Source organism: Mesoplodon bidens (assembly GCF_964165515.1).
Source record: "Mesoplodon bidens genome assembly, chromosome: 15".
NCBI classification, from domain to species: Eukaryota; Metazoa; Chordata; class Mammalia; order Artiodactyla; family Ziphiidae; genus Mesoplodon; species Mesoplodon bidens.
Genome location: NC_138171.1, coordinates 13995669 through 14020847, shown reverse-complemented (window position 1 = coordinate 14020847; position 25179 = coordinate 13995669). Strand labels below are relative to the sequence as shown.

The following is a 25179-nucleotide window of genomic DNA, read 5'->3' as shown; positions in this document are numbered from 1 at the left end:
CTAGAGATGACACACCAAATAAAGTTCCCCTAAAGTGCCAACAGATATCTTACACATGGGCGGAAATTTTAGTGAGGTTTTGCTCCTCCTTTGAGGGGCCAAATTACTTTCAAAGCAGGGACTGTGTGAGGACTTCCCTGGCGGTCCAGTGGTTAAGACTCTGCGCTTCCAATGCAGCGGGGGGCGCGCGTTCGATCCCTGGTCAGGGAATTAAGATCCCACAGGCCACGTGTCACAGCAAGAAAAAAAAAAAACAGAAACAAAACAAAGCAGGGACTGTGTAAAGGTTTTATATCTTGATCCACTTTCTTATGGAGTAATAAGAATCAGTTCAAAATGCAAGGCCTGGTTTGTTGATGGTACCATTTACTTATCAATTAAAAAAAACCTAAAAGATTTCATTAAACACCAAATTATGCTCAAGCAAGGCATCTGAACGGATTACCATTTGCAGTCATCCAAGCTCTCTCTCATCCAGAATCAGTTTGGCCGTTTTTTTTGTTTGTTTGTTTTTTGTTTTTTTGCGGTACGCGGGCCTCTCGCTGTTGTGGCCTCTCCCGTTGTGGAGCACAGGCTCCGGACGCACAGGTTCAGCGGCCATGGCTCACGGGCCCAGCCACTCCGCGGCATGTGGGATCTTCCCGGACCGGGGCACGAACCCGTGTCCCCTGCATCGGCAGGCGGACTCTCAACCACTGCGCCACCAGGGAAGCCCAGTTTGGGCATTTTAAGTTAAAAGGATGCTTCCACAAAAATCAGCAACTTTCTGTTCTGATTTTGTAACAAACAATTTACATAAGAAATTAACACTTTCTTTGATTTTTCTTTTTGGTTTATAATTAATTCCACAGTGTTGACAAATCGACATGAATCAATTCTCCTTGTCGAAGTTTGTTTTTTTTTCAAAACTTAGGCTATATAATTTTGCTTCCATTGACAGAGATTTTGGGAAAGAGACAGGTTCTCAATTTAGCAACCCCAACTGGCATGCTCTGAATTTTTTTCATCATGATATCAAACTTCAGAATATAATCTCTAAACTAAAGCTTCTACTTTTTTTTTAAGAAATTAAACCACAATGGCTACTAAAAGCACTCAGAATCTACATTTAAATTACATTTATTTGACTTAGAAAGCAAACTCTGAAGAGTTTCACAAAGGGTCACCACTAGCCCATATGGTGCCTTTGTGTAAATCGGAAAAGAACCCTACCCAAGAACCCAAGTTTCCACAGGAAAAATGTCATAACATGTTGATTATCTTGTCATAACATATTTTTTTTTTTATTTTTTGCGGTACGCGGGCCTCTCACTGTTGTGGCCTCTGCCATTGCGGAGCACAGGCTCCGGACGCGCAGGCTCAGTGGCCATGGTTCACAGGCCCAGCTGCTCCGCGGCATGTGGGATCCTCCCGGACCAGGGCACGAACCCGTGTCCCCCGCATTGGCAGGCGGACTCTCAACCACTGCGCCACCAGGGAAGCCCATAACATACTATTTTTAAAAACAAGGTATTTTACTGCCATCTTTCTGAAACCTGTCACCAAAAACTACAAAACCACCATCACAGCTATGATATGACTGGGACTTCTGGGAGGGAAACCACGGAGAAGTACACTGCTTGCCAGCTGAACATGGCAGGCCTGCTTTCACATACAGATTTTCCTTAAAGGGCAAAGGCTGTACATCAAATCCCGTTTCAAAATTCTCACCCTTTACAGGAATCTCACTGGTTGAGTTTTACCTGAAGGTTCCACCATTAGGCCTTGATTACAAAGAAACTGGGTGGTACTCAACTCTCTCACTGAAATGGAATTCTACTAACTCCCCCTTACCCAATGCAGTCTGAGGTTTCACTTCGCAACCACTCAGAATTTTAAATCCCCACCAGCTTTCTAATATATGTCATTTCCTGATTAAACTCCTTGGTCTCACAAAGTGCTCACTTTTGAGAATTAACTTAATGCCGTTGTCCAATTTAATTTACAGGTATCTGAATCTGGGCACACAAGACCCAAAGAGTAATAAAGCACAGGTGTTTGAAAAGCTAAGGCAACTACAAGGAACAAAAATTTAACAGAACAAAGGTCACTATTCTCATTCACACTTATAACAAGAGGAAGTGTCATCTTACCCCTGGCTGTTTCATTTTCTGAATGGCAAACTTGAGCAGGTAGGATAACTGTTCAATGGTGAGCATTGTCATGGCTTTACTCTGAGTCTCGATGCATTCTGCTACTGTAATCTTCTACAAATCAAAATCACACAAATATCCAGTTAGAAAAAAAAATTACGATCCCATGTACTCATTTCTCTTTTCTCCTAATTTTCCAGTAAGTTCACATGTAAAAAATAATTCCCATCTAAATGAGACCAGTTGTTTCGCTTGACGAGCGCTCCTCCAATCTACTTGACCTGGGTGCTGGATCAGTGGATAAAAATTAAGAAGCACACCGATCCATCGATTAACTCATTAAGAACTGTTTTTAGCTCATGTAGACAATATAATCTGAAAAAAGGGTGGGGTAGGCAAGGACCTGAAAAATCGTCATTGCTATAACCTTGGGTTTCAAGAATAGGACATGAAAGGCCACTGATGGTTTCAGGGTAATCTCGTCACACAATGAATCAGCCACTTTCCTTGATCCTCTCAAGGTTCTGGGCTATCTTTCAGGAAACTGACAAGGAATTAATTCAATGACGTCACGGTTGGAAAGGGACAATCTTCCCTGTAGAAAGAATCCAAGGGACGGTAGTGAACTAAGAATAAAAATGACTTCATTCTCCGTCACCACTGATGTGAACCCACACACGACATTCTGGCAAATTACCCACGGAGCAGTCTAGCTGTCTATCTCTGTGGGAAATAAATGTCACTTTGTAAGAGAAATTCCCATCAAAGACATGTCTGATACCAGATTCTGCAATGTAAATCTGATACTTGATCTAAGAGCTTCGGAATCCTTAGGTAGAACAAAAATAGTAAATTCAGATGCTATCAGGAAACACTCTTGAACCATCTGTGTAGGGAGAACTGAGAAAAGTTTTCTCTAATTAATTTGGTTTGCATTTCCATTCTTCAGATCTCCTGATCCTCCAAAAGGAACTTCCAGGCGTGTCTGGTTGGTTGCTGAGAAAAAGGGCAACCCAAGAGGCAGGCGCTCATAAGCTGAAATCAGTCCGTGACGCCCGGATCTCATTGCTTAGCTACCAGAGCTAGTCTTCCCAGTTGACCACCTCACCAATTCACCACTAGAAGAAATTCAGGACTCTAAATCTTAGACATAGAACACCTGTCTGTCTGAATTCCAGTTCATTTCCAGGTAACTATCCACACTCAATACTTGGGTCGCCCGCTCAACTGGCATTCACCTCTTCTCCCCCATCCCTGGCCACGTCCTCCTGGTTGGCAATGGCCAGTTCCCACAATACAGACTGAAAGTACCAAACATTTTTGAGCCTTTCCTGTGTGGGGACTGGTGGTCCAATCCTGACCAATGAGCCCAAGGGCGTGTCAGCTGGAGGCTGATGGGCAAAGTCTTCTGCTTGATAAGGATTGAGAAGAGACACTCCTCTCAGGGGGACTGTTATCTAGTCACATGTGATAAAACCCCCAACAGCCACCTTATGAGGGACACACTGCCTCAACAATGAAATGCAAAGAATCTGGCTCTGACCAAACGCTGGCCTGGCCCTGCCTCTGGATTCTTTCTATACACGATAATAAATCTCTCTGGTTTCAGCTGCCTTTCATCAAGATCTATTATTTACAGCAAAAGCATCCTATCTAAGCCACTATCTTCTCTGTGAAATTATTAAACAATTGGGAAGGGAAGGTCAAGACAAAAGAAAATAAATGAAGGTTCCAGTTCCCACATTAAATGCAGGATGAGTTCAGGCTCTGAACAGGAGGGCACTGCTGAGCAATCTCTCCGTCTATAGGAACCCAAAGAAAACCAGTGACCATCTTTTGCAATTTTAGAGGTAGAACACCATTAAAATGTCATCATCATACTGACCTGGCCTCTACTTTCTTTCCACAGATTTTTGCTGCATCCACTACACAAAAGCAGTACTACTGACACTGTCCTAAACCTTGCTTTTTTCCCCACTATCGACAGCTGGGAGAGCTTTCCAATTCCTACACAGAAAGCATCCTCGCGTTTGAGATCTAATGCCAATATACCTTTGAATCCAGGTGACACTCCATATTAAAGGATTTTGTAGATGACATTATTTGGGGTTTTTAAAATAAATCTATCTATCTATTTATTTACTTATGGCTGCATTGGGTCTTCGTTGCTGTGCAGGGGCTTTCTCTAGTTGCGGTTAGTGGGGGCTACTCTTCGTTGCAGTGTGCGGGCTTCTCATTGCAGTTGCTTTTCTTGTTGAGGAGCACGGGCTCTAGGCGTGAGGGCTCAGTAGTTGTGGCATGTGGGCTCAGGCTCGCGGGCTCTAGAGCACAGGCTCAGTAGTTGTGGCGTACGGGCTTAGTTGCTCCACGGCATGTGGGATCTTCCCGCACCAGGGCTCGAATGCGCATCCGCTGCACTGGCAGGCGGATTCTTAACCACTGCGCCACCAGGGAAGCTCTGTTTTTCTTTTTAATTTGTTTCTGTTTTCTAGATGACACCCTTATTTTCAGCATTTTGAAAAAGCATCATAGTTGGAAGTTGCTGAGACTAGAAGACACCTCAGAAAAGTGGAAACCATGATAATTGTTTTCATGAAGAGCGTTTAGGCTTTGCTACAAATGAAATATGCACGTTCCCTTCACTATGCCCGTGTGCTTCTCCCTTGGGTTCTGTACCTGCAGCCCCCTCAGCCTGGAAGGCCGTCCCCCCATTGCCCCACGGCTCACTCCTTCCCTTCTTCAAGTCTTTCCTAAATCTTAAGAGGGCTTCCTGGACTTCGTCATTTAAAATGGAAACACTCTGCACCCCCCCTCACTCCCTATTCCTCACTTTCAATTCATTTTCTCTAGAACATTCTTCTTCTAACACATGGTATACAACTTTATTGTGGTGTTTGTCCTTTACTCCTGAAAAGAATAGGATTCAGGCCTCTTTTTGTTCACTGTTGAACCCCTAGTATGTAACAGGCACGGGAGAAACAGCTGTCGCGTGAATAAAAGCATCAGATGGCAACCACGTGGGACATACAACCAACACTGGTCTTCCCAGCTTGGCTACTGCCGATGATTCAATGATGCAGCAGGAGACAACATCCAAGAAGGAAGAAAACAGCGTGGGATCTCTTCAAAACATACAAACTGTCAGAAGTTTATAACTTCTGGAATGTTCATTACAGGAGAATCAGAGAATGCTGCAGATCTCAAAGTGATCCAAAGACCCATGAAGAATCAAAATCAATATTCAGTGCAGGGGACCTTCCTGGCGGTCCAGTGGTTAAGACTCCACACTCCCATCGCAGGGGGCGCGGGTTCGATCCCTGCTAGGGGAACTAAGATCCCACAAGCCACGCAGTGAGGCCAAAAAAAAAAAATCAGTGCAACTGTCTTTCCAAGAGCTGCAGTGCTAAGGCCGTTGCCTATGTTGGTCCAAAAAAGGGGGTGACCAGGATAGAGCAGAGATGGAAGGCAAGAAACTCCTCTTTTCTTTGTGTTTGGATTATTTGAAAATTTTGAAATAAAAGGAAGAAAAGAAAGGAGAGGAAACGAGGCAGACAATGCATTCATTCAGCAGGAACTAACCTCACATTCAGGACAAAACCAGTCCCCCTCTGGTTCCGATGTCAGTCTCAGACACTTAGCGTGATAAACCCGGGGACAGAGCTCACAGCAAAGGACTTGGCCTTCCCGGTGACAAACCCAGCAGTAGAAATCATTTCGTCCATCCTGCGGTACAACATCAACAGGGTCTGTGGTGAGTGGCTGCTTCATATAGTAAAACGGACCATGTCTTAGTTCTGACTGAAATGTAGGCAAGAAAGACAGGTTTGGTTTCAAAACAAATGTGCATTCTCAAAAGGAATTTGAACAAATACATCAATAACAACAGAAGAAAATTAGAGCATTTCACACATTCATTAAAAAGCTATCTTGGGTTACTCTACTTAATACAGAGTTTGTGGGTCATTAGATACTAAGATTGATTTTTCTTTCTTGTATTTTAAGAGGCCATGGATTGAAAAGCTGGTGTCTAAGAGTTAACAGGCAGCCCTAGCAGGATAGCACAATGGTTACAACCCAGGCACACCTGGGTTCAAATTTAGCTCTACCAGCTGCATGACCCAGGGCAAGTCTCTTAACCCCTCAGCAGCTTCAATTTTCTCATCTGTAAAATGGGGATGATAATAACTAACATCACTGTATTGTGGCTGGAATTAAATGGGATCGTATAATGTATGCATTTAACACAGCACCGCCATTACAAATATTGCTAATACGGTTAAAAGTCCAACAAATGGAAGTCTAAATGTACAAAGCCAAGAAAAGTATGGCAATTTGCCCTGGGAGTCTTTCAACAACAGGTCTTCGTCGAATAGATCCATTGGAAATGAGTCACCAAAAATGATCATTCGTTTTTTGTTTGTTTGTTTGTTTGGTTTTGGTTTTTTTGCGGTATGCGGGCCTCTCACTGTTGTGGCCTCTCCCGTTGCGGAGCACAGGCTCCAGACGCGCAGGCTCAGGGGCCATGGCTCACGGGCCCAGCCGCTCCACGGCATGTGGGATCTTCCCGGACCGGGGCACGAACCCATGTCCCCTGCATCGGCAGGCGGACTCTCAACCACTGCGCCACCACGGAAGCCCGATCATTCATTTTTTAAAGTCTACCCCCAATGCATAAAGTACTTAATAGCCAACAAGAGGCTTTCCTAAAACCATGATTCTCCAACATGGTAAGTCCTGGTGTTTGCAGAGAAGCCACATCTCCTACTGAGAACGAACGAAGAATGGAAGAAAGATGAGAGAGGGGGGTGGCCAATTCATGGCCAAAATAGCAAGAGAAATGGTCCCCTAGTGATGTATTATAGAATCCAGCAGAGCCACTCTCCGAACTCACACAACCACTCGGAAGAAACTCGTTGGGAAAATGCCTACTGGAAACCAATAAGAAATCCTGTTTAGGAAGTATGAGAAAGTCTGGTGGTAAGTGTCAAAATGACCTGGTAACTGGCTGTGTGACCTTGAGAAAGCTACTCGACCCACTTCAGCCTTGATTCCATGGACAACAGCTCAGCCACAACCACAGGGCCTAGCTCTGAAGAAACCTCCTTGTATAACAAGCTTTTTCCTGTCTTTCAGTAAGACATGACAGTCTCCTCCATAAAGATCTCATATACTGGTTAGGGGCTGCATAATTCTTGTTGCTGCTGTGAATAGAACCCTTTCCAATTTCAGTTTCTAAATAGTTCTCGTAGGTATATAGAAGCACTGTGAGATTTTTAATACCGACCTCATATATAAACAGTTCTGATAGTTTATTGATTAAAAATCTTACCATCTCTAAGTAACATTAGTTTTGTCTGTCCGTGTCTAATATTTTTACATCACTTTTCTGTTTTCCTTATTTTACTGACTAGGACCCTCAAGATAACAAGGAAGAGTGACCAAGATTACAGGCACCCGTCTCGCTCCTGGTTTTTGTTTTGTTTTGTTTTGTTTAATATTTATTTATTTATTTGGTTGTGCCAGGTCTTAGTTGTGGCATGTGGGCTCCTTAGTTGTGGCATGCAAACTCTTAGTTGCGGCATGCATATGGGATCTAGTTCCCTGACAAGGGATCGAACCCGGGCCCCCTGCATTGGGAGCATGGAGTCCTAACCACTGCGCCACCAGGGAAGTCCTCTCACTCCTGGTTTTTATTATGAAGTTTTAATGTTCTCAAAATGCCTGCTACTTCCACCTTCGTTGATAAAGAGCCTCACAGACGCTTATTTAGCAGTTCTTTATGAACCAATCCTAAGCCCCCCAACTCTCACTTCTACTAAGAAAACAGCTACGACTTATAAGGGCAATTGCACAATTCTTGAGCTTGATTATTGCCCTATTTCAGTTCAACATTTAAAATAGAGCGCTCTCCTTGGTTTCCAGAGAATTAACATCATCGTTACGCTATTCCTTCCACGTTACGTTTTCCAACATATTGTCACACACACCATCTTCATTTTGTCCTCACCATCACCAAGAGAGGTACTCAGGGGAGACACCACTTAGTCTTACTAGACAGATGAGAAAACTAGGTTAAAAAGACTTATCGGACCCCCAAGCCCAGAGCAAGGACTCCCACCCAGGTCTCCGAGCACTTTCTCTCGTCCCTGTGCCCCACAAAAGATGCTGCTGGATGCAGAAGAGATTCTGATGATTAAGTGACCCCTCACAGAACATTCTCTGTAATCCAAAATAACTTCGGCTTAAACAAATTTACAGTTACTAGGGGGTAAGGGGGGGAGGCGGATAAATTGGGAGATTGGGATTGACATATACACACTACTATATATAAAATAGGTAACTAATAAGGACCTACTGTATAGCACAGGGAACTCTACTCAATACTCCATAATGGCCTATATGGGAAAAGAATCTAAAAAAGAGTAGATATATGTATATGCAGAACTGATTCACTTTGCTGTACACCTGAAACTAACACAACATTGTAAATCAACTATCCTCCAATAAAACTTTTTTAAAAATAATAATAACTTCTGCTTAATGCAAAAAGCTGAAGAGGAAAAAAAAATCTGAAAATTCGGAAGACATCTAAAAACATACTAGAGGGGACATAAAAAGATAACAGCATCTAGAGCAAGGAGTTCTCAATTCATATGACATCTTGGGCCAGAAAATTCTTTGCTTCAGGGAGCTGTCCTGTGCACTGTAGGATGTGTAGCATCACCCTTGGCTAGATGCCGGTGGCAGCCCCCCTACCCCCATGCACAAAATTATGACAACCAAAAATGTCTCCAGACACTGCCCAGTGTCCCTGGGCGGGGGCAAAACTGCCCTCAGTTGACAGCCATCCATGTAGAGGATCTGCTGTCTGCCTAGGAAAATGGTTGTTTGAGTTTCTATGGGGAAGAGTGTTGGGGGGGGGGGGCCGGGGGAGGGGGAGGAACGCCCATTGAAAGATAAACTGTTGGGCTTCCCTGGTGGCGCAGTGGTTGAGAGTCTGCCTGCCGATGCAGGGGACACGGGTTTGTGCCCCAGTCTGGGAGGATCCCACATGCCGCGGAGTGGCTGGGCCTGTGGGCCATGGCGGCTGGGCCCGTGGGCCATGGCCGCTGAGCCTGCGCATCCAGAGCCTGTGCTCCGCAACGGGAGAGGCCACAATAGTGAGAGGCCCGCATACCACAAAAAAAAAAAAAAAAAAGAAAGATAAACTGTACATATCAAGCAAGCAGAACTATTTCTAACCTGAGTGGAGTCTTCCAGGATGCTTTGTGGCTTTTGCAAGATAGCTGTAAGCTGTATTTCAGGGCCCAACTTCCTTTCAGTAAGTTATTAATAGGATAGGAAGAGTCACTAAGACCTAAATGAAACTAGAAGAATCGAATATTACAGCTCAGCTCTCTAGCCGGCAACCTAAGTCCTTTGCATCTAATCTAATATAAGGTGGGGTATTGCCACTTGAGAAGCTTCCCCCACCCCCTGTCCCTGCCCCTACCCTCACCTAGCCAGGGGTGGGCGTTCCTGGGAGGACCATGAGGAGGGAGGGCCAGGTTGCCCCCTACTCTTTTCAGGAGTTTCATCCTTTCTCGAAACAGCAGCTGTTGCTGAGAACTAGCTGCCTAGTAATAGCCTTGTCAATCAGATACCTGCCTTATCTGCTGCTTGTGTTTCCTGCTCCGTAAAAATAATCTGATAACAAATACGGAACATTTAAAAAAGGAAAGGCAAATCATTTCAGGTAGAATGAGTTTATGATTTTTCTCCCTCACGTGCACAAGGTGCATTCCCAGCCTGCTAGTAAGGCAAGCAGGCTACAACCCGTGTTGCTATGAGATTAACTGCAGGCTGTGAGCACACATGTTCACATTCCCTGCTTCTTCCACAGGCCGGCTTAACAAGAAATAGGCTTGTTCATTCACTTCTGGAACACCTCGGTCTACACCAGGAGCCAGCAAACTTTCTCTATAAAAGGATTCTATAAAGATAGTAAGTAAACAGTTGAAGCTTTGCAGGTCGTGTGGTCTCTACTGCAATGACTCAACTCTTGTCAAAGGAAAGCAGAACCGACTGCAGATGAGATGTCACTGAGTGGACGTGGCTTTGTTCAGGTAAACTTTATTTACAGAAACAGGCTCTGGGCCACACCTGGTCTGCGAAAACCAGAGGATGGGTTCTGGGGCTGTGTGTGAGCACAGGGTACATGTCTGGGGGGCCAGGGGCTGGGGGGAGAGAACCACAGACTCAAATTCCTTCTGGGGCCACATAGGGAACACAGATGAATGAAAACAGTCCTGGTTCTGGCCTGCATTCTCCTGCATTTGATAAAAGCACAGGGACTGCAAAATAAAGAAAGACCGCTTAGCCCTGGGGTGTGAGGATGATGCTGGTACCCAGCCTCAGTGCTGGCGAGACGGCGGGAGGGGCAGAGTACGTGCCTGTCTTCAGGGCTCTCAGCTCCAGTGATCAAGGCCGCCAGGCAGACACACACACCAGGGGCTGCCTGGCCTCAGGGAAAAGCGGGCAGTCCTGCTGTCTGTCCCCTGACCTGTCTCAGCTCTTAACACACTGCCCCCACCCAACAAGGAGCTTCTATGAAATGTCCCAGTTTTTAAGACAATGCATGGGCCCAGCAAAATAAGTCCTGGCCCACCTCTTTATAATACGTATACCCCTGTACTCAGAGGAGACAAGAGGGGCCCTGTCATTTCTGTGCCATATTCGATCAAACGTACACCTAAGGCCATTTTGCACCAATCTGTTAGCAGATTATTGTTCGATCCTTTAATGAGAAAGAAAAGGAAAGAAAAGAAAAAGAAAAGAGGGATGGAGGGGGGGAGGGGAGGGGAAGGGGAACCTCCCAAAAGGACTCAAACTCAAAACGTCCCAAGAACTACAGATTAGATTGGTATTTTACAGTAAAGGGCCAATGTCACTTGGGACAAGGTATTTCTTGCCACGTCTACCATAGGACATTTAGCGACCAGACCCTCCTCCTCACAATGCCAGAAGCACCCTTCCAGGCTTTGGGATGTGCCCCACCGGCAGTCCCAAGAAAAAAGCACCTAGATGTTTTCAAACCTTTCCTAAGAGGTAAAATCACTAGACAAAAAGGCTGTAAAAAATTAATTATAGGACTTCCCTGGTGGCGCAGTGGTTAAGACTCTGCCTGCCAATGCAGGGGACATGGGTTCGAGCCCTGGTCCGGGAAGATCCCACGTGCCGCAGAGCAACTAAGCCTGTGCGCCACAACTACTGAGCCCACATGCCACAACTACTGAAGCCCGCGTGCCTAGAGCAACAAGAGGAGCCACCGCAATGAGAAGCCCGCACACCGCAACTTAAGAGTAGCCCCCGCTCGCTGCAACTAGAGAAAGCCCATGCGTAGCAACGAAGACCCAACACAGCCAAAAATAAATAAATAATTTTTTAAAAAATTAATTATAAACCTCAGAATATTCTTTCCCCTAAAAATAAAGTGCATTCTAAACCTCTTCTTAAAATTCCCCTGAAAGTAATGAATTCCCAATATATGAAAAATGGGTGAAACCTCAAATCAACGGACAAAGGATTCATCCCCAAAATATATAAACAGCTCATGCAGCTCAATATTAAAAAAACAAACAACCCAATCCAAAAATGGGCAGAAGACCTAAATAGACATTTCTCCAAAGAAGACATACAGATGGCCAAGAAGCACATGAAAAGCTGCTCAACACCACTAATTATTAGAGAAATGCAAATCAAAACTACAATGAGGTATCACCTCATACCAGTTAGAATGGGCATCACCAGAAAATCTACAAACAACAAATGCCGGAGAGCGTGTGGAGAAAAGGGAACCCTCTTGCACTGTTGGTGGGAATGTAAATTGATACAGCCACTATAGAGAACAGTATGGAGGTTCCTTAAAAATCTAAAAATAGAATTACCATATGACCCAGCAATCCCACTACTGGGCATATGCCCAGAGAAAACGATAATTCAAAAAACACATGCACCCCAATGTTCATGGCAGCACTATTTATAATACCCAGGTCATGGAAGCAACCTAAATGCCCATCAACAGATGAATGGATAAAGAAGATGTGGTACATATACACAATGGAATATTAGTCAGCCATAAAAAGGAACGAAATTGGGTCATTTGTAGAGACATGGATGGATCTAGAGACTGTCATACAGAGTGAAGTTAAGTCAGAAGGAGAAATACAAATATCGTATATTAACGCATATATGTGGAACCTAGAAAAATGGTACAGATGAACCGGTTTGCAGGGCAGAAATAGAGACACAGATGTAGAGAACAAACATATGGACACCAACGGGGGAAAGCGGCGGGGGGTGGGGGTGTGTGTGTGATGAATTGGGCGATTGGGATTGACATGTATACCCTGATGTGTATAAAATGCATGACTAATAAGAACCTGCTGTATTAAAAAAAAATTATTCAAGTCATCCAGCGATGGAATGACCCAGTTGATTGTATGACTGATTTGACCAATAACAGAGTGATGTGAGTTTAAAAAAAAAAAAAAAAAATGTATCTCCACTTCATAATAAAACGTCTCTACCAAAAATGGAAAAATACGGGAGCGGGGGGGTTATTATGCTAGAATGGCTTTCTTTTTATAACACTAGAACAACCTCAGAGTAAAGAAAAATCAAAATTCAAAAGAACTTGACCGCCTAAGACCAGAGACAGAAGGAATGAGCAAAGCTGGCAGGGTGTGCCACATAAGGGAGGGGTGGGGAGTGCGGAAAACTAGAGCACACAGGCCCCGTGTCTATAGAGCAGGCTCTACTCAGCTCCTGCTATTGCTGGATTTTTCTGAGTTTTTATAGGAACCCAGAAATACAAGTTGTTTTTTGAAATCTCATGATCTTCAAACGTTGGTGACTAACAGAAATTACGTTGGTAAAACCCGGCATATGCAGATGTACATTTTGCTTTTAATTCCATAATTTTTTTCAATTCTATAATCTAAAAGAGGAAAGAAAAGGGAAAGGGAAGAAAAGAAAAGAAAAACATGCCTAGAAGAATTTTTTTTTAAGATTTCAGTTCCTCTTAGGAAAACAGACTGTGCTTGAGGGAGGGTGCCCCCTTCTATACAAACACTACAAGCTGGAATGAATTATGGGGTCAAGGGTCAGGAATTTCTTTTCTTTACAGTTAAGGCTATTTCTCCTTTGCCAACTCCTGGCCATTCAGCCCCAGGGAGTTTTAGATGTGAAAAACAAAAACCTACAATCAACCTTAGAATGTTCCTAGTCCAAACCCTATTTTACAAGGTAACTGAAGCTCAGAAATGGGAAAGCAACTGACAAGGTCCCACAGTGAGTTTCCCAGATGCAGCGGGACAGGAAGGAGTCAGGTCTCCAGGTCTGGAGCCCTTCCCTCCAGAGCCATGGCTCCGTTAACTCTTCTGTCAGTACTGCAGATAGGAGAATCATCTTCAGAAGCATAACCGTGCCCTGTGTCCGGTCACCCCTACTCTGTTCCACATCCACAGTGCATTCTGTATTCATGAGCTCCCGCCCTGTGTCCAACGCTGGGGCGAAAGCAGCCACTGGACACTGACCACTTTCTGAGGCTCCTACCAGAGGGGGACAGAGATTTACAAACACACCATTGTGGTCACGAGGCTTAAGTGTTATAGAAGTGGTATGAACACGTGGATGAGGAAGAGAGAGAAGAAAATGTGTGAAGTGCCTAAGAGTTGATCAGTTTCTAGAGAGAGAGATGTGAGCCAATTCTTTTTCTTAATGTCTTTTATCTTTTTCTTTTTTTTTTTTTATGTGAGCCAATTCTTAAAAGGACAGAAGGAAGTCACAAAGCACGAGTGCATGTGTGCACACACACAGAGGAGCCACTAGGAGACCGTCTCTGTCCAAGGGGGACAATATCAGCTTCATGACTTACGGGAACGGGTTAAGAGAGGGTTTGCCGTAAATTAAGGTTTGAGGATTATTTATTGTCTTCGTGTTTCTTTCTTAGTCTTCAAGCTCGACAGCTATGGGATGGCTCCCGGGTGACAGGGGTGGGTGGTCACCGGCTTCAAGCCAGCCAGGCAAATGTAAGCTTCTTACTCACTGTGAGGCCTTGGGGAGGTGACTTAACCTCTCTGAACCTCTGTGTTTTTCATCAGTAAAATGGACACAACTGCAGCCCTTCCTCACAGCATCATTATAAACATTAACACACAAAAAAAGGCTTACAACAGGATGGGCACACTGTAAGTTCTGCTTTTAGTATTATTCTCACCAACACTATTATTATACATGTTTTTTCAAATTGCAATTCCTCCCAGAAGTTTACTTAGAACTCACCAGTTTTTCCTCCTATAATAGGATTCCCAATTCATTAAATCTGGGCTATTCAACACGCAGAAGCTACGAACCAGAGGTGGCCACTTAAATTTATTAAAAATTCAGTTCCTCAGGCACATCTGCCACTTTTGCAAATGCTCAGTGGCCACACATGGCTTGTGACTCTCCCACTGTACAGTGCAGGCCTAGAACATTTCCACAGCTGTTGTTTAATTATTTCATGGATAGTCTGGGTGACTATTCCTCTTAATGTAGACTCTGGCTTAACTTCTTTTTTTTTAATTTACTTATTTTATTTTTGGCTGCGTTGGGTCTTCGTTGCTGTGCGCAGGCTTTTGCTAGTTGTGGCGAGTGGGGGCTGCTCCTCGTTGCGGTGCGCGGGCTTCTCATTGCGGTGGTTTCTCTTGCTGTGGAGCACAGGCTCTAGGTGCGTGGGCTTCAGCAGTTGTGGCACGCGGGCTCAGTAGTTGTGGCACATGGGCTCAGTAGTTGCGGCTCACGGGTTCAGTAGTTGTGGCTCACGGGCTTAGTTTCTCCGCGGCTTGTGGGATCTTCCCAGAGCAGGGCTCGAACCCGTGTCCCCTGCATCGGCAGGCGGATTCTCAACCACGGCACCACCAGGGAAGCCCTGGCTTAACTTTAATTATTATTACTTATGTCACTTAGATCAATTCCTCTTCACAACAGCCCTGCAAGTTTGGTAGCACTAAGATCATTATTCCCATTTCAGTAAGTGAGAAGACAAGACACAAAGAGGTTAACTTGCCCAGAGCCTCAAGCGAACAGGAGAGCTGGCACTTCACTATGTAATTCTGAGAGAGAAAATAGATTCACGCACAGAAATGTCCCCCTCTCACAGTCCTGGTCATTTAACCATTGCTAGGTTTCTTCCCGCGAAAGCAGCAATCTTGTTTTATGCAACCTCAAATCCCCAGGGCCCACTTCGGCATCCATCATCTGCACAAATCGATGAATACATCCCCATGAATCCCCGCTGAAATGATATCAGACCTGCTGGGCGTCCTGCTTCCTCCAACGCTAGGAGACTTGACCTCATAGTCCACTAAAACACCTCTCATGTTTTTAGGTCAGAAGAGTAGCTAGCCTGCAGCAGAGAATTTTAGAGCTAGAAGGTTCCTGAGACAAGATCCAAGATGGCATAGATGTATGCATCTAGTTGACTGGTCCTGGCTGCTGAGGGAGGGTGGAGTCTGCCAGAGACTGTGCACTCTGAGAAGGGTGCATAGTGACCAATTACCCAAGTTGCAGTGGGCAGTGGGTAGGAGGGCAGCTGTCTCTCACCACAGACCTAAACCCATTCTTTTACAGATGAGAAAATTGAGAGCAGAAGGGAGCATGCCTCAGCCACACAACCACCTCCAGGCAGAGCTCGGCACTGTCCTATGGGCACAGCCTACGAGGGCAACACCCTCAGGCCACATGGGCAAACAAACAGTCCTAAGGCGTGGAAAAAGAAATCCAAGGAAAATCCCCAAATCCTAGAGCACGGTATCTTATCTGGGTCACTGCCCTTGTCCCCCAAAGAGATCTGAAAAACCCACTGGAAATTTCTGCACAGGCCCACTTTGAGCTGTCCTTCTTGTCCTATGCAAATGACAGCCGGAGCAAGGCAGCTTGCTAAATGCCAAGGGCACCGGTGGTTAGAAAAACGACAGCCTTTGTCCCCCGGGTGTGGACGCCATTCCCACTGGCCTTTTACCTGCTCTTTATTGTTATTGTTCAGTAAGCCGGGTTTCTTTTTCTTTTTAATGGGGCTTGTTGATGTGTCCTGTGGCGAGTGGCCATTGGAGGAATGCGGAGGGCTGGGGAACTTTCTTTTCTGGGCTGTTCTCTCTGTGGAGCCAGGATCTGAAAGAGACACACAGGACCACATATTTTAAAGCAATCGGGGAGGACTAGGCCCCACGGGAAGGGGGTGTTAGGGACACAACCTATTTTGTCCCCAAACCTAATGCCATTTTAGTGACCTTCCTCCTAGAATATACTCCCCCCCCACCCCCCATCTTCATTGCTTGTTTCAGAGGTCAGTCGGTCTTTCTTTAGCCGACATTAACATTACTGTAAAAATTTTAATTCGCTGCCAAAATATAAAAATTAAGAAACTTCACATAATACCCTAGATTTGGGGCTTCTATTTAAAAAAAAAAACAAAAAATCAGGGCCTGCAGGGCCTTATGGGACCAGATAGAGCTGAATACCAGCCAGCCACTTTTTAGATGGGAAAATGCCCCCCATTTTGTCAGTCCCCACCCTTCCCTACTGTGTCCCTGTTGACGAGGCCATGACCCAGCTGCCGTGAGCTGTCACACACCCATGTCTGATGGCAAAAGCAGGAAACCATAGGAGACAGGCCAAGAAAAGAAGGCCACACACTTCAAGAAAATGAAGGCAAACATACTTCGTGGTGGAAGACAACATTTATTCATGTTTATCAGGTTAAAAAAAGTATAACTGTGTAAAAAAATACACCCCACCCACCAGAGTCCCCGTGGCCCAGTCACCAGTAGGCATCAAGTTTGCGACTCTCCTCCAAAGAGATCAACGCAAACTACATTCTCACCCGATTCTCATCTGAAAAATGCCAACCCCACCCTTGCCGATCCATCCCTTTCTATTTTTATTCTCCCAGCATCTCGTTAAAACACATACACTTGGGACTTCCCTGGTGGCGCAGTGGTTAAGAATCCGCCTGCCAACGCAGGGGACACAGGTTTGAGCCCTGGTCCAGGAAGATCCCACATGCCGTGGAGCAACTAAGCCTGTGTGCCACAGCTACTGAGCCTGCGCTCTAGAGCCCACAAGCCCAACTACTGAGCCCGCGTGCCACAACTACTGAGCCCGCGTGCCACAACTACTGAAGCCCGCGTGCCTAGAGCCCGTGCTCCACAAGAGAAGCCACTGCAATGAGAAGCACACGCACCGCAACGAAGAGCAGCCCTCGCTCGCCGCAACTAGAGAAAGCCCGCGCGCAGCAGCGAAGACGCAATGCAGCCAAATATAAATAAGTAAATAAATTTATAAAAAACAAACAAAAAATATAGATTATTGCAATTTAAAAAAACACACACATACAATTCCACCACCATCCAATCTTCACCTGCCAAGATTTTAATCCATTCCATGCCAGATGGCTGTCCTGTTAGCTTAGGGAGGATACAATGGAATGCCCAGGGGCACCTTCTATCCTTGAGGAATGAAAGCTACAGGCACCAGAAGAGGAGAAAGCTATGCCGGGAGCACAGGTGATGAGACGGGATGCGGAGTCCGGAAAGATGACTATCCACAAAGATGGCCTGATGACGTTCCCCGTCCAGGGTTACCTCTCAGGCAAGTCGCAGCATGCAGGCTGTGCTGTGTGTCACAGCCCTTTGGACAGGAGCCGCTGGGGCAGATCAACAGGGTCCAAGATGGCCACATGTAAGGCCTCCTAGTGGTTTACTTTTGACTGAAAGCTGGAGCGTCCTCCAGCACGCTCATAAAGACAATGGACCACTTTTTCAAAATCCAATCTACACAGGGGAATTCCCCAGGCTCACCAGGCCGACTGCAGGAAAATCCTGAACAAATGTTCAGGTTGCTGTACTGAGACACAGCCCAGAGAGGAAATTAAATGCTAACCACAGACACCTTGAGGGAGAAGAGACCCCAGAGTCAGGGGACCATCCCACAGACATCAGAACAGCGGCCTGGAGAACCCAAAGGGTTGGCCCAGCAGCACACAACAGCTAGTTAGTGGGAAAATGCACTAAAAAGACGCAGCCTGGGATTGGCAAGCTTCCCCAGAGAGCACCTCCTCTCATTCCCACAGGGATCCTCAGCCCACTTCCCCACCATATGTAAAAACTCTCACTGTCTCTATAGGGTCTTTGACCCAACCATCTCCTCCTAGAAGCACGTTCTACAGACGTGGTCACAGGGCAGCAAAGCACACGCAAGATGATTCAACTGCAGCACTGTGTGTTATACTTAAGACTAGAAAGGACTTACGTGTCCACAAACTGGGAGCTGGCCTGATAACATACTGCGGGATACAGCCATGAAGAAGAATGAGGCACCTCTAGACAAACTGACGTATGACAATCTCCAAGCTTCTGCATCAGGTTAAAAGAGCAACACATGAAAATACCAATGGCATTCTTCACAGAACTAGAACAAATAATTTTAAAATTCGTATGGGAACACAAAAGACACCGAATAGCCAAAACGATCTTAAGAAAGAACAGCGCTGGAGGACTCACGCTCCCTGACTTCAGATTATACTACAAAGCCACAGAAATCAAAACAGTATGGGGGGCTTCCCTGGTGGCACAGTGGTTGAGAGTCCGCCTGCCGATGCAGGGGACACGGGTTCGTGCCCCAGTCCGGGAGGATCCCGTGTGCCGCAGAGCGGCTGGGCCCGTGGGCCGTGGCCGCTGGGCCTGCACGTCCGGAGCCTATGGTCCACAACGGGAAAGGCCACAACAGTGAGAGGCCAACGTACCACACACACACAAAAAAAAAACAGTATGGTATTGGGACTTCGCTGGTGGCACAGTGGTTAACAATCTGCCTGCCAATGCAGGGGACATGGGTTCAAGCCCTGGTCTGGGAAGATCCCACATGCCGCGGAGCAACTAAGCCCGTGTACCACAACTACTGAGCCTGTGCTCTAGAGCCTGCAAGCCACAACTACTGAGCCCACATGTCTAGAGCCCATGCTCCGAAACAAAGAGAAGCCACGGCAATGAGAAGCCCACACACCACAATGAGGGGTAGCCCCCACTCGCCGCAACTAGAGAAAGCCTGCGTGCAGCAACGAAGACCCAACACAGCCAGAAATAAAATAAATAAATAAATTTATCCAAAAAAAAAAAAAAGCAATGCATGTCTAGCACCATTAACAGACTAACACACACAGCCCAAGAAATATGGGGGTTTTGTCTTTCTCTTTTTTTTGTCTTTATCTTTCTGTTTTATTTTGTCTGCTATTTTTTCCTTTTTTAAATTTTTTTTGAAAAAGATGTTTTATATATATTCATAATTTACATAAGCCTAAAATATTCCTGGTTGAACACAAGAAATACAAGCTCTTAATGGAGACCGGTGGTTGCCTCAGGGGAGGAGAGCTTGTAAAGGGTGGGGGAGGGATTATTTTCCACCATGTGCCCTTATTTATCATGTGCCTGGACTACTTTATCAAAATAAGGAAAATAAAAAAGGATAGAAGGTTCAGCGTCACATAAAAAAGCAGCAGGTGCAAACCAAAGCCAGTAATGAGCAAATAACAGAGACCTGATTCAGGATAAAAAATGTCACCAAATGAACAAACCTGGGGCTGATCAGCCTGAGCGTGCAGACCCCAGGAAAGAGTTTGGGATTTGTTCTACATGGATCTAATAAACCCAGGTAACTCTGCTCAAGTGTCAGAGGATGGGCATTTAAGAAAAGCATTTTGGGGGCTCAAAGGAGATGTATCTCAGAAGAAATGGCACCCTAGCCAGGCAAAAAGGGAAAGCCATTGGGCCAAGGTTTTGATTTCGCATGTATTATTCCATTTGTGGACAGATTTTGAAAGAGAGCACGTGAGCAACGTCAGGCCAGTGGAAAGCTAGGAACAAATTCAGGGAAAAAACAAGTAATGCTGACCCCTGAACAACACAGGGGTTTGGGCTCCACACAGTCGAAAATCCACGTACTGCTATCTCTGCCTCAAAAACAAAGGAACTGATAAAGGACTCACCCAAGGGCGGGAAGCCGTCTGGACAGAATCAGGACTCAAACCCTAGTTTTTTGTGATTCCACATACCGTGCTCTGTAATCAAACACAAACTTTCCCCTACACTTAAAGATTGGTCAAATGAAAACACGGGTACATTGGTCAAATGAAAAAAATCCACGTGTAAGTGGACCAGAGCAGTTCCAACACGTCTTCTTCAAGGGTCAACTGTAGTGTGTCGATGTTTCTCAACAGAGCACTAGTGGATTTTGGCAGGGACGGCTCCTCCCCGTTGCCAGGACAACCTCAGCCCCCTCCCACCCACTGCCATTGACGCTCCCAAACACTGACAACCAAAAGTGCCTCACATACTTCCCAATCCCTACCAGGAGTGGTACTAGCCTCCTGGAGCACCGCAGAGCTGGAGCATGGGGCACAGTGGACGAAACCCACAGCCCAGCCCACACCTGGTCGACCCCTGGGGCCAGAAAGCTCTCCAGCTCCTCCCACTGCAGTGTAAGTCATTCAATCACCTGTGGCTGAGATCTCCCAGGATGATGGTTCCCCAAGTGCTGCCCTCACACAAGCAGCAGCAGCATCACCTACGCATTTGCTAGAAATGCACATTCTCAGGCTCCACGCCAGACCTACAGCATCAGAAACTGGAATAGGGCCCAGTGATCGGGGGTTTAACCAGCTTTCTGGAGGATTAAGGTGCACACTAATTCAAGATGCTCTAGGTTGTATGTTTGGGGGATGGAGTGTGAGTTCTCCAGCCTAGAGATTCCTCTCCTTCCTCATCGCTACCTGTAGGGTTGGTTCAGAACCCAGGAAACGGAAGAAGCCAAGCAAGGAGGCAAGGAGAAAGAATGAAAACAGCTAAACACATGACCCCAGGCGACTCCCCCTACTTTTCAGGGCCTCAAGGACACATCTGTAAACTGGGAGGAGAGATGGAGAAAAGGAACAGACCAGTTCTTACCTGGAGCCCATGAAAATGCTTCAGGGCCCCATGATCCGCATGCCAAGGTTCTGTACGTGGATGCAGTTTCTTGGGAAGAGGAGCCATAGCCTACCTTCACCTTCTCACAGGAGACATCAACTCTAAAGATTAAAAAACTACAGGGCCAGAGGATGATAAAGTCTATTTTAACTTTGCAATTCTTTAATTCCGTGTGAAAGCGAGGCGGGGGGATCCCTAGAAATGAATATACTCATAAGCCATTGAGCACTAAGGCCACCAGGCAACGAAAGGGCAGCAGGGTCTAACTCAGTGAGAGGAGGGGTCTGCCCCAAGGCTGCCCATACCTAAGAGGGTCCCCAACCCTCTAGTCTGAGCAAAAGAGAAAAACCCCAATTCCATTCCTGCTTACAAACACACCAACTCCCTCCAGAGTCAATGAGCATTCAGTGGCTGTATCCAAGGGGTAGAAATTTAATAGATTCCACACAACAGACACATCTGTCAACAGCAGAGGCTTTCACTGAAGCCTCTTAGGGAGAAAAACTGAGAAATGCTGGCTGGATTCAGTGTCCTTCCCAGAGAGGAAACAGCAGGCCAGCATTCTAACTTAAAAACCTACCCACTCCAATGGAGGCTAGGCCTCTGCCAGTGACAGAATGGTGGGTGGGAACCTTGCTGTCGTCATGGTAACAAAGCTGCCCTGAGGACCTCTTCCAGAAAGCTGAGTCAAAGGTTTTGGGGGGGGGGGTTCCTCCCCTCTTTAATGATTTAATTCTGACAGGGACATATTTCTAAATGCATTTCATGTATAAACGTGAATGATGACACACAGCCACTGTACAGTGAATCACCAGGGAAACGGTTCACCCTTGATCTGAAAGACCTTCCTGGCAAGTAGCAGGACCTGGGATTCTACAGGGCTGGCCCACCCCCTCCGTCCCATAATAAGTCTGGTTCTGAAGGAGTTAACGTGGGCGAGGGAGTAAAGCCGTCTAGAAGAAAAGGCCAGAGCCGTGACTCAGGGAAACAGCTTGGCATGGAGCAGGAAGCAGCAGCATTTTCCCCTCCCGTGCCAATTCACTGAAATCTTCATAATAGGGCGAGGTCTACTGGGTATTTAGGAACCAAGCGTGTGAGGCATCCTCCCTGAACCTGTGTCTTGTGATAGGCCAGAAAAAATCCCGCTCAGGCCTTCCTAGATGTCCCTTGACCTAAGGGACTGCCTTCCTTCAAGATAACCCAGCCTCTTAGCTTTCCTGAGCCGCGGGTAGTAACAGCTAAGATGTTCCTGTATTGCACACAATGCACCAGACCCTGTTCAAAATGCCTTTCACGTCCTTCCCTCGAAGTCACCCACCCAAGATCACACAAGTAGCCGGGTTGGGATGTGAACCCAGGCAGTGCGGCTCCAAAGGCCCAGTGGGTGGCCTCACCCCAGGGAGAGGTTTGTCTCAGCTCTGCAGCCCAAAGACTTCCTAATTCAGGGTCTCAAAATGTTTTAAGAGTACACTCTCATTTTGCCTTTTTCCTTTCCAGCTGCAGACGGTGGGCTGTGGGGACTGGAAGCTCCAGGAACCGGGAGAAAAGTGGAAAATCATGGTGTGTCACTTGCTGATGATGCAAGTTGTTCTCCCAAAGGCGCTTCCCAGGAAGCAGAGTCACCTCCCGACCTTCACTGGTGGCACCACAGGCTGGTCTACACCACAGAACAGGCTGGGGGGGCTGCGCAGCCATCTCCCCTCCTCCAACACTTCTTCCCAGTGTCCATGCATCCAGGCCAGGCACACTCCACCCCCACTCACATCCGGCGCCTGAGTCACAGCACTCGTCCTTCTCCAGAGTCTAGGAAATGACACACCAGTTACAGGGAATTGTCTCCTCCGGAGAGAGAACGGGCCCCAGCTGAAGGCCGGGCGCTTCCCCTGGACTCCAGGGCCTGGAGGACCGGCCCTGTGGTCTGTTTCTGTGGGTGTTAAATTTCCTTGATGAGGTCAATGGCAAGATGGACAGGGGCTGAATGAAAGACTCTCGGTCAACAGGCCCGAAACCAGCAGCCAAGGCCACGGAAGCAGGGTGACCAACCATTGGTTGGCTGGAGATGGACAGTCAAGTGGTCACCACCCGACAGTGAAGTCAGGCCGGGTGGCAGAGGACAGAGTGGTCAGGACCTAGTCCTGCTGCCACCCCGCAAGCTCCTCAACCTCTCTGGGCCTCTGCTCTTCCTTCCGTCACATGGAGATGGTGGTACCCCGTGGCGTTATCCACAGATTAAACGAGTTAATTCATGTGATGCTCTTAGTGTAATACCTGGCAGAGAGGAAGCGCTCAATAAACAGCAGCTGTTTTCTTTTTTTTAAAGCCACACACATTCCTCTTCCTCCTCCTCTTTCCCCTCTGCCTCCTCCACCACCAGCCCTCTCCAAAAGCAGAGCCTGAGTTCTCCGAGGAGCATGTTAAATCAATGCCACGGCTTCAGTTACGGAAACGCCAGCCTATGTAAAGTGGAGCCGGGAATCGGCCCAGGGCACGATTTCTCCACGTCCACAGGACCGCGCGAGGTCCAGGTTTCCTCCTGTAACAGCCAAGGCAGGCGCAGGGGCAGAGGCCTGTGCGGGCTCGGCCACGAGGACACACGGGGTAACTGCCAGCCCTCGCCGCGGCCTCCCCGAAATGTGACCACACGCTGCTCTCCAGGGGCTGCAGAGCCTAGCGCAGTGCATCATTTCAAGGCGTTTCCCAAAGACACAAAGTGGGTACCTTAACAGACCTCCCTCCCCAGGAATCTTAGGGCCCTCTCCAGCCAGTAATTACATCCTAATGAAACAAAAGCCCGGAATGTCCTCCAGGCCCGGGACCAGAAAAGGAGAGGAATCGGGAGCAAAGCGTGGGGGTGGGGAGGGCACATCATTTTTCTTGCCACAGACAATGTCCAAGCCACAAGGAACACGTAAGCGACAGAAACTCTCAGGCGAATAGTTTGCTGACTTGGAGCATCTCCTGGACCCACAGACTCTGGAAGACGGGGCCGCAGCCTGGGCCTCCCCGGGGAAAGGCTGCACTGGCCTAAGCTGGGCTCCTAAAAGGTCTCCCGCATGTGACTGTGAACTTCCAGATCAGGAAAAGAAGGGCTGGAATGGAGATGAGGCAGTGGAGGAAGAGGGTCACTCTCAACTTGGGGGAAATGTCACTGTACCAGGAAGCCGGGTACCGCAGAGGCCAAGCAAGCGAGGGGCAGGTAACCCTGGGACGGGGTGCTTACCTGCCATCGAGAAAGCTCTGCTGTTCTGAGGGCCTAGCCTCTCTTTTAAAGAGAACTGAGGCTCCCACACGGCACACATTCCTGCTTCCGGATCCTCAGCAGCCTCTCCCAGGGGGAGGAGGAAGCAGCACAGCCGACAGGCTAAGAGTCACCACTTACCAGGCTGACCAGCGCGGCCAGGACAGCCTCACCTCCCTGCAATCAGGCAGCCCGAGGCCCGGCGACGTGCCTTCGCGTCCCTGGGCTTTCGGCTCTAATTTACCACCCTCGGCAGACGGCAGCTCGGCTGAGCTGAAAATCTTCAGCGCGAGCACCGAAGAGCCATTTATTTCGCTGATGTGGATAAACACAACAAGCTGCAGTGGTGCTACTCGCTGGAGTGCACATATCAGAAGGCGGGTGGAGGCAGGGGGATGAAGTTGGGATGGTTTGCATTTTGAAGGTGTTTTGAAATAATTGTTTCCAATTATCTTTAGTTCTGATGTGCCTCTCCCAGAAATGAGAAAACCATCTTCCCACTGTACACACACAAACTCAACCATCTTCCCACTGTGCACACACAAACTCAATCTCCCTCTCCCCCTCCCCCACCCCCTCCTCTCTCCTCCCTCCCTCCCTCTCTCTCTCCCCGCCTCCCTCCACTTTTCTCTCTCTCTCTCTCTCCCTCCTCCCAATAATGCAGAAGTGGTGATTAATGGGCACATTCATATGTAAAAGATAAACTTCCAAACTCTCCAGGCAAGACAGAAATTGCTTCCAACGAGGGAGAAGAGGCTGATTTACA

At 47.0% G+C, this 25179-nt stretch overlaps 1 protein-coding gene across 14 annotated transcripts in view; it reads right to left on the bottom strand.

Moving 5' to 3' along the window:
- Window positions 1–25179, bottom strand: part of ZMYND8 (zinc finger MYND-type containing 8) — a 131520-nt gene that overhangs the window by 76712 nt on the left and 29629 nt on the right. For 8 of the 14 annotated variants that reach the window (XM_081256916.1, XM_081256927.1, XM_081256918.1 and 5 more), the window contains 3 exons: window positions 16177–16325; window positions 5712–5930; window positions 2133–2246 (listed from right to left, as the gene is read on the bottom strand). In XM_081256916.1, the coding sequence (XP_081113042.1) occupies window positions 2133–2246; window positions 5712–5930; window positions 16177–16325 (482 nt within the window). Of the gene's footprint in view, window positions 1–2132; window positions 2247–5711; window positions 5931–16176; window positions 16326–24395; window positions 24514–24554; window positions 24894–25179 lie in introns of those variants that run through there. The other 6 variants (XM_081256929.1, XM_081256926.1, XM_081256920.1 and 3 more) reach the window with 3 other exon arrangements.